Below are 11,673 nucleotides of genomic sequence, written 5' to 3'. Positions count from 1 at the left end.
GGGCATTCTGCATTGGGACTACTACAGAAAAGGTCCTGTCCCTGGCAGACATCAGTCCTGCATTAAGGAGGAGCCTCACTAGTGGGGAGCGGCAGCAGGGAACTCATGAAACTGGTGTTGGCTGCCCCCCACCACTGGTGCAACAACTCAGCATTGTCACTCTGGTGGTGGCTCCTTGGAGTCTCAACTGGAGGTCTTGCACATCACCTACTTCCTTATTTGTTATCTAGGGGATAACCTGGATGGCCAGGATAGCCTGATCTCATCAGATCTCAGAAGCTAAGCAGGGTTCAGCCCTGGTTAGTATTTGGATGGGAGACCACCAAGGAATACGAGGGTTGCTGTGCAGAGGAAGGCACTGGCAAACTACCTCTTGTTAGTCTCTTGCCATGAAAACCCCAAAAGGGGTCGCCATAAGTCAGCTGCGACTTGACTGCACTTTACACACACACAGGGGACATCAGGTCTTGAACCAGTGAACTTCTGTACGCAAGGCAGGTACTCTACCACTAAGCTGAGAGGACCCCTCCACGCAGCAACAATTGTTGCAATATTTGCATCCAGAGCCTAGCCATCGTTTAACTTCCTTGAAAATACACACTTTTGTTTTTGCGTAAATTACATAGTGTAGGTCAAGTACAATTAACCAGATGAGACACCCAATGAACACTACAATAGGGTTTGGACTACAGAAATCTGAAAACAAACAGAAATCTCAAACAGAGCTGAAACCCAGCATGAGCTTTTAAACATGATATGTGAAGTCTAAAGCATATTTATAGTGATAGGGAGCAATACAGTAGTGTGGGCCACAGCCCCTATCCCTTTACCAGTGCGACTTCCTGACAATTTCATTACAGTACAATCCTATTTACCTGTGCAAAAAGCCCTTATGAATATTTTCTGTTTTGCATAGTTTGCAGGAGGCTAGAAGAGTGGGAGCCTTCCTGACCTCATCAGTTAGGGTTGCCAACTTCCAGGAGGTGGCTGGAGATCTCCCACTATTACAACTGACCTCCAGGCGATAGAGATCAGGTCAACTGAAGAAGAAGAGCAGTTAGTTTTTATATCCAAAATTTCCCTACCTTTAAGGAGTCTCAACCTGGCTTACAATTGAGCTTGGTAATTGATGGGCTACCAATGGAGTGACAGCAGAATGGGAGTGATATGCATGTTCCTCCAGTTCCCGATAATAACCTGGCTGCGGAATTTTGAACTAACTGGGGTCTCCAAATTGACTTTGAGGGGAGACCTACGTAGAGTGCTTTACAGTAGTCTAGTCTCAATATTACCATGGCATGGATCCAGGTCAGCAGATCAACTAAGTCAAGGTAGGGAGACATATTGCGGACTAGGCTGATAGTAGTAGTTCTGGTTTCATCCACATTGTTTACTATGTCTATTGGACAACAGAAGATAGTTTCAGAGGGTAGCCGTGTTGGTCTGCAGTAGAACATCTAGATGAACACATGAAGCTGCCTTATACTGAATCAGACCCTTGGTCCATCAAAGTCAGTATTGTCTACTCAGACCGGCAGCGGCTCTCCAGGGTCTCAGGCAGGGGTCTTTCACATCACCTCCTTGCCTAGTACCTTTAACTGGAGATGCCGGGGACTGAACCTGGGATTTTCTGCATGCCAGTCCCTCCCCTAAACCATCAGGATCCAAGCCAAAATATTGCATCACAAAAAAGCTAATTGCATCACTAGCCTCCATGAACCTTGGCAGTAGCATTTTGTCCCATTGATCCCCCCCCCTCCACCAGCAGCCTTGGTTCTGAAAGATGTCTCTACTAATTCCAGAAGGGTAACCATGTGAAATCTGGTTCAAGTTCAGTAGCACATTAGAAACCAACAAGATTGGGGGGGGGGGGAGGTCTTAGCTTTCAAGAGTCAAAGTACCCTCTGTCAGATACACATCTGTATCTGATGAAAGGAACTTTGGCTCTGGAAAAGCTATACCCTGAACATCTGTTTGGTCTCTAGCCTGCTAATGGACTCAAATCTAGCTGTTCTACTGCACACCAACATGGCCATCCTATGAAGCTATGTCCAGTGGCATCTCAAAGACAAATAGAGTTGCCAGGTCCCTCTTCGCAACCGGCGGGAGGTTTTTGGGGCAGAGCCTGAGGGGGTGGGTTTGGGGAGGGACTTCAATGCTATAGAGTCCAATTGCCAAAGTGGCCATTTTCTCCAGGCGAACTGATCTCTATCGGCTGGAGATCAGCTGAAATAGCAGGAGATCTCCAGCTAGCACCTGGGGGCGGGCAACCCTACCTAAAGACGAGTCCAGTGGCACCTTAGAGACCAACGAGGCCTCTTCGGTGCTACTGGACTCAAATCTAGCTGAACAACACAAGCCACTTATAAACAGCACTATTTTTGCTGAAAGGGAAACTAGTTTCATCTTCATGTCTTCAGTGCAGTCCCGCATGGGACTGCACAGGTACAGGCCAATGCATGCCTGCAAAGAAGACATTCGATGAACAACAGTTACAGGTAAGTGCAACCTTGTTTTCCATATTCCTTGGAAATGCAATCTCTCTGTACCAGGCTCAGCACCATCATTAGCCTCAGGAGAAGTTCCCAGATTTTTGGTTTGTTTTCAATCACATTAATGTTCCAGTAAGAAGCCAACTTAAAAGGCCGTTCATCAATTGTTAAATTAGCATACCTGCAACCTGGGAGGTAAGAGGGTTGCGAGAGCCGGAGGTGATGAAGATCATCATGGGCGTTGTGTGAGAAACAAACGGGGCCTACCCTTCCTACGAACAAAATGCGTTGGCTAGATCATCCTAGGATGAATGTATAAAGCACGGCTGGAGATGGCATGAGACCAAGAGAGTTTCGCTAAAGCAGAAGTATTTCCACCCACCTTCCAAAACAAAATTTTTGCCATGCAGTAAGGCTGGTACGCACATGAGAAGTGCTGGCTATGGAAGACAACATGCAAAAGCGCACAGCATCTCCTCCAGTGAACATAATAGCTGTTGTGGCACACAACCACACAATGAATCCACGTACCTTGACCAGTTGTTCTTTTTCTATGCACAGGCACCAGCAAGCATGCATGTATGGTGGCTAGAAAGTGTTAGCTGAATTTAGGGGAGGGGCTGGGGCTCAATGGCGGAGCCTCTGCTTTGCACGCAGAAGGTCCCAAGTTCAATCCCCGGCATCTCGAGGGCAAAGGATCAGGTGGTAGGTGATGTGAAAGAGATTCCAAGGAGCCGCTGCCGGTCTGAGGAGACAGTATTGACCTTGATGGACTGACAGTCTGATTTAGTAAATGGCAGTTTCTTGTAGAAGCATAAAAACATAAGAAAAGCCCTGCTGGATCAGACCAAGGCCCATCCAGTCTAGCAGTCTGTTCACACAGTGGCCAACCAGGTGCCTCTAGGAAGCCCACAAACAAGACACATGCAGCAGCAGCACCATCCTGTCTGTGTTTCACAGCACCTAAGATAACAGGCATGCTCCTCTGATCCTGGAGAGAATAGGTATGCATCATGGCTAGTATACAAGTAGCCATGAATACCCCTTTCCTCCATGAACATGTCCACTCCCCTCTTAAAGCCTTCCAAGTTGGCAGCCATCACATTTGGGTGGTTCACATTTTGGGCGAAGCAGAAGAGTTGGTTTTTATACGACGACTTTCTCTACCACTTAAGGAAGACTCAAATTGGCTTACAATCACCTTTCCCCCTCCCCACAACAGACACCCTGTGAGGTAGGTGAGGCTGAGAGAGCTCTAAGAGAGGTGTGACTAGCCCAAGGTCACCCAGCTGACTTCATGTGTAGGAGAGGGGAAACAAATCCAGTTCACCAGATTAGCCTCTGCCGCTCATGTGGAGGAGTGGGGAATCAAACCCGGTTCTCCAGGTCAGAGTCCACCACTCCAAACTACTGCTCTTAACCATGACACCACGCTGTAGTGTTGTTTTTTTCCCTCCGTAAAAGAAGTGTCATTATCAGATGGGGTATTACCGCCTACCGCACAAAAAAATACCAGTTTCTGTGAAGGTAGCATTTGCTCTAGACACTTGCAAGGTACTGTGTAAATGAAAAGAAAGAGTCGGGTGCAGTGTGGCTGGTTTCCACCTGCAGGAGAAGTTTTTTCTTCCAAATTGACGAGTAGTGTTTTGCAACATTTTCTTAAAGTCTGGACCTTGCGACTGACTGAGCGTCAAGTTCTTAAAATTTATTAGTCACCTTTCTTCCATACCGAGCTCGAGGCGGCTTACAATATTAGTATTTTCTAGACCCCCTAAACCTGATCTTGTCAGATCTAAGAAGCTAAACAGGGTTGGCGTTGGTTAGTACTTTGATGGGAGACCGCCAAGGAAGTCCAGGGTTGCTATGCAGAGGCAGGCAATTGCAAACAAACTCTGTTGTCTCTTGCCTTGGAAACCCCATGGGGTCGCCATAAATCAGCTGCAACTTAAGAGAGCCAGCGTGGTGTAGTGGTTAAGAGCGGTGGTTTGGAGCGGTGGGCTCTGATCTGGAGAACTGGGTTTGATTCCCCACTCCTCCACATGAAGCCAGCTGGGTGACCTTGAGCAAGTCGCATTTCTCTCTGAACTCTCTCAGCCCCACCTACCTCACAGGGTGTCTGTTGTGGGGAGGGGAAGGGAAGGTGATTGTAAGTCGGTTTGAGTCTCCCTTAAGCGGCAGAGAAAGTCGGCATATAAAAACCAACTCTTCTTAACGCCACCAAATGTTTCCCAGACATGCAGCTCCCTAACTAATATTTCCCCCACCTCAAACATATTCCTTTAGTGGCCCTTCGCTACTGTGGGCCAATTAACATTGGTCCTGCATGAATTTTAATATTAAAACTGCTGACTAAATTCCACTGCTACAGGCCACACTCCATATGCAACGCTAGAATTAGACTTCCTGGGCCTGAACTGTTTCTAGCGACAACATTCAAAGTCCACCCTTTATACAGTAAAACCTTTTCTCCCCCCTCCCTTCCATCCGTCCCTCTACGCCACATCATTAAGTACAGCTTGTAAAAGAAAGCTCAGTGTGGTTAATGTCAAGATGGTTTAAAGGTTAATTCACTGTTATCAGGATTTGACGCAATAGAGTGATTCAGATTGATTTGTTTTAACTGGACCGTGTCTCTGTATTTCCCACTCAAAATGTACCCATGATAGCAGGAGAGCGCCAGAAATCAGGCAGCAAACCCTATGTCATGTAAAAGCTGTCAAGCAGATGGAGGATTTTTCTTAAAGAAAAGAAGGTTCGGCGTGTGTTAGCCTCTGATGCCACCATTTTCTTGACAAGCGGTGAACCCTTCCTTGTGGTGCATACGGCAGTAGCAGGGCTCCATTTGCAACCCTCCCTCAGCCCAATTCTATGAAGATACCGCCATATGGATAAGAGAAGAGAAATGTCATCTAATCCCACCCACACCCAGATTTAAACACATCTCTAAAGGGTGGTACATTTAAGTTGAAACATGGGGGGGAACACATGTAGAAAATAAGTAGCGTAAAACAACTGACAAGAGGAGGAAGAGTTGGTTTTTATATGCCGACTTTCTCTACCACTTAAGGAAGAATCAAACTGGCTTACAATCACCTTCCCCTCCTCACAACAGACACCGTGAGGTAGAGGGGCTAAGAGAGCTGTGACTAGCCCAAGGTCACCCAGCTGGCTTCATGTGTAGGAGTGGAGAAACAAATCCAGTTCACCAGATTAACAAGTTCAAAGCGGAGGAGTGGGGAACCAAGCCCAGTTCTCTAGATTAGAGTCCACCGCTCCAAACCATGACACCACGTTGATAATGCTTGTCTTTGCACTGAGCATATAGGAAAATATATGCCTGGTCATATATATTTTTAGAGGTCAGTCTTTGCCTACTCTGACCAGCAGCAGCTCTCCAGTCTTTCACATAACCCTCCCCTCTATCTGATTCTTCTACCCAGAGGTGCCGGGGATTGAACCTGGGACATTCTGCATGCAAAGCAGATGCCCTACCACTGAGCCAGAGCCCCTTCCTAATTACCTTATACTGAATAAGTTGGTTTTTATATGCCTGCTTTCTCTACCTTTTAAGGAGCCTCAAAGCAGCTTACAATTACAATCCCTTCCCCTCCCCACAACAGGCACCTTGTGAGGTAGGTGGGGCTGAGAGAGTTTGGAGAGATCTGTGACTGGCCCAAAGTCACCCAGCAGGCTTCATGTGGAAGAGTGGGGTATCGAACCCGGTTCACCAGATTGCAGCCTGCCGGTCATGTGGAGGAGTGGGGAATCAAACCTGGTTCTCTAGATTAGTCCTCCGCTTATGTGGAGTGGGGAAACCAACCCCGTTCACCAGATTAGAGTCCACCGCTCTTAACCACTACACCACAATGGTTCTCCTCTTCACCACACTGAGCCAGCCCCTTGGTCCATCAAGATGAGTATTTTCTACTCAGACTGGCTGGCAGTAGCTGTCCAGGGTCTCGGGCTGAGATCTTTCACATTACCTACTACCTGATCCTTAACTGGAGATGCTGGGGATTGAACCTGGGACTTTCTGCCTGCCAAGCAGATGCCCTACCACTCAGCCCTGGTCCCTCCCCATGATATTGATTCCAATCTATAAACAAGGCAAAACTCTGAGGCTTCCTTTATAGAGCCAATCCATCTCGTGTTCCTGCTGCCTTCAACTTTTCCTAACTTTTCCAGTAGGGTTGCCAGGTCCCTCTTTGCCACCAGCGTTTGGGACGGAACCTGAGGAGGGCGGGGTTTGGGGAGGGGAGGGATTTCAATGCCATAGAGTCCAATTGCCAAAGCAGCCATTTTTTTCCAGGCAAACTGATCTCTATCGGCTGAAGATCAGTTGTAACAGCAGGAGATCTCCAGCTAGTACCTGGAGGTTGGCAACCCAATTTTCCAGTGACTCTTGTCTTCTCATAATGTGACCAAAGTACGATAGCTTCAGTTTAGTCATTTTAGTTTTTAGGGTCAGTTTAGGCTTGATTTGATCTAGAACCCACTGATTTGTTTTTTGGGGGGGGGCTTGGCCAATGGCAATGCTTCAAACTTCCTGCCAGCTATGGAATTGATGGTGTAAGCTCCTAGTTTTTTCGCACCCAAAAGGTGTTCTGATACCTGGGCAGTAGACCTTGTTCCTGGGGCTCAGGACATGGTTCAAGCCCCCCGCTCCGGAGTCTGAGACAGTTTAAAAAGAATTTTCATAGAAAGGGACACAGGGCAGCCTACTCGAAGCTCTCCGCTGGAGACAAGCTTCTGGGTCCCTTCTGCCCCTCACTCCAATACCAACCTCTGTCATCCCGCTGACGGGGAACGCCACTGGCAAAAGCTCACATGTTCTGCAGAAGAGGGTCACAGCCAGAGACGGGAACAAAGCCCCCATTTTAAAACAAGTTGCTGTACCAAACTTGTTTGCCCCCCAGCCAGAGAAATGCAAAGCTGGTCCAAGACCGTTGGATCATCGGACTATTTGAAATAAAGAGGGTGCGGGGAGAAAAGCGACATCTGTATAGTTTTAACATCTTTCATCCATTTCAAAACTCTGAGGGGGCGAGAGATTTTGTTTTTAATCCCATTTCTACAATAGGGTCTTTTGAGGTATTTTAGGCGAAACCAAAGGGGTTGAGCTGATGTAACCACCCAAAAATCTATTTTTATTATATATTGTGCACAATTGTATTTTTAAAAAAAACAGGGCCTAAAATACAGGCTTCCTAAAAAGCACAAACATTGTATTACCAACACACATAACAGTTGATGTTAGTACATAAAATGACCAAAATCTGACCAGACGCATTTCGGCCTTTTAGAGGACTTCCTCAGTGGTCATACATACACAATTTTAGAATTCGCATCCTGACATATACACAAACGTACAAGGTTAAAATATATATAAAAGCCTTTTATTCTTTGTGGCTTTATGTTAAAATAGTTAGTCCGTGCGTCTTAAAACACGGCTTACACCTTGTATATGGAGTCCAACGTTTCAGGATGTATATAACATCAATGAACGTGAAGAAAAGATTCTGGTCAGATTTTGGTCATTTTGTGTACTAACATCAACATAACAGTTGATGTTAGTACACAAAATGACCAAAATATTTGTTGTGTTGGTAATATTTGTAACTGTGCTTTTTAGGAAGCCTGTGTTTTTAAATACAATTGTCCACAATATATAATAAAAATAGATTTATTGGTTGTTATATTAAATAGTGTTTAGCTCAACCGCTTTGGTTTCCCCTGACTTTTGGGTTGAGTTTCTTTGTTCCCCTTTTTTCAGAGGTATTTTAGGCACCATTTTTTCGGGGGAGGCGGGCGGGCGAGGAAGGGTTGATGAGTTCTTAGTGCTCATAATCATCCCCACCACCAAGAACAATAACTATATATTTGTGTTTAATTTACCTTATTTATATTTTGCCTTTTTCACAGAAACTCAAATGACAAAATAAAACGTTGAGACTTTAGAAATATGGAGGGAAAAGGTCATAAGCACCTTCAACAGGAAAATCCTACTTGGAAAAAAAACTGCTTGGCGTATTTTCTCTCCTTGAGGCTGCAATCCTAAAAAACATGTTAAAAGGAAGGAAACAAAGGTTCCTCCACCACCAATGGGATGTTTCTGAATAAACACGCTCAGGATCAGAGGTGTATGATATGCGTGTGCATATCTGACAAACACTCTGACAAATAACTCAGTCCTTCTTTTCAAGGTTGTAACCCTTAAAAGGTGAGTCGCAACCAGACCTCCCCCACACCTTTAAAAATCTTCATTTCTTCTTGCTCTTGAGAGAGTTCTGGCGAACTCTCACTCGCTGGCGAACGGAGGAAGCCATTTTCATCGAGGTCTTCTTCCCAAGGACCTTCTCCACAGCTCCGAGTTTCCACAGCAACAACTGAGCATCCTCTCCACCAGTCAACAGAGAATCATCCGCCACGTTCCAGTAAAAAGAGCGGACTGTGGCCGAGTGTCCTCCTTGAAGGGTTCCCACTGGTCTCAGACCATCACAGCCACAGTCCAGGAGATGGATGCTTCCCGTTGAGGTTCCTCCAAGTATGAAGAGCTGGTCCGACTTCTCATGATACAGGCCGCCAATCAAGTAGTCCAGCTTGGTCTTTCCTAGGCTGGCTGCTTCTCTAGCATCGGGGATTTGCAACAGTGTGATTGGCTCCTCGGTATCCAGCTGGGCGAGATCCCACCAAGAAAACCCTTCATCGTGCGTCAGGCAGTAGACTTGCCGAAAATCTTTCCCAGACCATCCAACAAAACTGACGGACGAACCTGAGTTGCAAGTTGATGTCAAAGCATCATCTTCACTGTCCCGGTTAATGTCAAATACGTTCACCAGCCCGTCGGTTGACCCCGAAACCACCAAGTTTGGCTGGCTGGGGTGAAAACAGATTTTTGTGATGTCATCATTGTGAGACTCTGAATACACGCCCAAAGGGCTTTTGCTGGAAGGGGCGCTGCTTGTGCCACCTCGGACATCCCAGAATGCCATGAACACATCGTCTTCCACCTTCTCTGTGCCAGCACAAACAATGAGATCGTTGCTGTTGACGTCAAAACTAATGAAGATGTTTGAAGGATAGCCACAAAACAACCGGGCTGCCTCCGGGCTAGCTAAACGTGTGTCCCAACATTTCACTGTTCCATCGCTGCAGGCTGAAAACAGCATGGCCGCATGCTCATGTGCAAACCTGACCCCGCTGAGCAATCCATGATGGCTACGGTACTCCCGTAGCAATTGCAACGTCTCTCTGTCAGAAATGCCAATCGATTTGTTGGAGTGGGAGACAGCCACTAAACGGTTTCCTTCTCCTCTTGAAATATCTATGTCCAGCAAGTAAGTTGGGTCTTCTGTTAGCGTGCTCCGTCTTGCTATTTGGAGACTGGAAAATTGCTCTCTGATCTTCTCCATAGCAACTGCGACTAACTCTGCTTCCAGAAAAGGGAGAGGTCTGCACAAAGAGAGAGAGAGAGAGAGAGAGAGAGAGAGAGAGAGAGAGAGAGAGAGAGAGAGAGAGAGAGAGAGAGAGAGAGAGAGAGAGAGAGAGAGAGAAATAATGTTGCCAAAGTTAATCGTTTATATAGCATACCCCAAAAAGAGTCTTGTGGTTCTAAGCTTGTTTATCCTAATAATAGCTATGATCAGCGATGGTCCAACATCCATATACTGAAGAGCCACTGAGGGGCTGTGGCTCAGTGGTAGAGCATGTGCTTGGCATGCAGAAGGTCCCAGGTTCAATCCCCAGCATCTCCAGTTAAAGGGGCCAGGGAAGTAGGTGGAATTTGATGGACCAAGGGTCTGATTCAGTATAAGGCAGCTTCATGGTTCATTTTATTATCCAGAATAGCAGGAGATGTATTTTCTCCGTAAACTGACCTTTCTCAGGCTGCAAAATAAAGCTGGCCCTATCTAGCAGCAAGAGTTTCACAGTGACGGAGCCACGGTCCAGGGGCACACGTTGGTATATAAAAGTCAAGCCAATGGACAAGAACCTCAATCCAGGCATCTGTTCTGGGTGCAGGAGCTCCCTTGAAAGTATGGAGCTCTGTTACCCAGCAATGCTTTCCCGTCTATTCGTCTTTCCAGAGGGATTTAATCCACACTGTGATCTTCCTTTGATGCACAGGCCGGCCAATGCCGCTGAAAGAAACAGCACCCCAACCCACTCGCCCAGAGGATCTACGCTCAGCTGACATACAGATCTCTGGATTGTGTCCCAGAGTTACACAAGAACTAATAAAAGAAGATGTGAGACAGAGAATCCCTCCCTCCACCCCCCCCCCCCAGGATATTTCAGCAAAGGGTTGCTTTGTAATGCATTAAAGTGCTTTGGGAAGAATGAAAGAGCATCCTGCAATTACTCTGGCTGCTGCATTTGTTAACAATGCGCAGGCTGAAAACTCTTGGGAAAGCATTTGAATTGTGTTAGCCCAATGCACTACTGGAGAACGATTCACCCCCTCCCCATTTCACAATTCAAAGAGGCTCAGCACATTTTTAAACAGCAGAAGAGCAAGATTCAAGTCCAGCAGCAGCAGCAGCAGAAGAGTTGGTTTTTATATGCCGAGTTTTTCTACCACTTAACGAAAACTCAACCCAGCTTACACACCTTCCCTTCCTCTCCCCACAACAGACACCCTGTGAGGTAGGTGGGGCTGAGAGAGCTCTAACAAAGCTGGAACTTGCCCAAGGTCACCCAGCTGGCTTCCTGTGTAGGAGTGGGGGACCCAACCCAGTTCACCAGATTAGCCTCCACCGCTCATGTGGAGGAGTGGGGAATCAAACCCGGTTCTCCAGATCACAGTCCACCGCTCGTAACCACTACACCACACTGGCCCCTTAAAAGCACAGCATTCACGCACACATCACTCCCACCCACCCCAAAAAACCCCAGCAAACGCTCAATTTCCAAGTCACAAATGATCTCACAGCGGGTTTTTTGCCTCCGTAATATCCTGCGAGAAACAGGTCTCCCGGTTAACTTTCCACATCAAAGCAGCCCTTCCCAGCATTTTTGCATTATTATTATTACTGTTGTCCCGTCAAAATGCTGATATCAGGAGGAAACTGCTTTTCAGCCAAGGGAATGAGAGAGTACACATTTCCTCTTGGCTGCCTGTTTGTAAGCAGCAAACCCAGCGGAAGTCTAAGCCGACTTCAGCCGCACCATCCTAAATCTG

The 11,673-nt window shown here is 46.7% G+C and overlaps 1 protein-coding gene across 1 annotated transcript; it reads right to left on the bottom strand.

Moving 5' to 3' along the window:
* Positions 1-8,752: 8,752 nt before the first annotated feature.
* Positions 8,753-9,940, bottom strand: WDR89 (WD repeat domain 89). The gene has a single exon (XM_056851754.1). It carries the CDS (start codon positions 9,902-9,904, stop codon positions 8,753-8,755), a length of 1,152 nt encoding a protein of 383 aa, XP_056707732.1. The 5' UTR covers positions 9,905-9,940.
* Positions 9,941-11,673: the final 1,733 nt, after the last annotated feature.

This window comes from Euleptes europaea, chromosome 6 (genome assembly GCF_029931775.1).
Source record: "Euleptes europaea isolate rEulEur1 chromosome 6, rEulEur1.hap1, whole genome shotgun sequence".
Lineage (NCBI taxonomy): Eukaryota > Metazoa > Chordata > Lepidosauria > Squamata > Sphaerodactylidae > Euleptes > Euleptes europaea.
The sequence above is the reverse complement of the archived record's forward strand: the minus strand, read 5'-3'. Positions and strand labels throughout refer to the sequence as shown.

Coding starts and splice junctions, on each gene's coding strand:
- WDR89 (XM_056851754.1), bottom strand. CDS start 9,904: ATGGAGAAGATCAGAGAGCAATTTTCCAGTCTCCAAATAGCAAGACGG.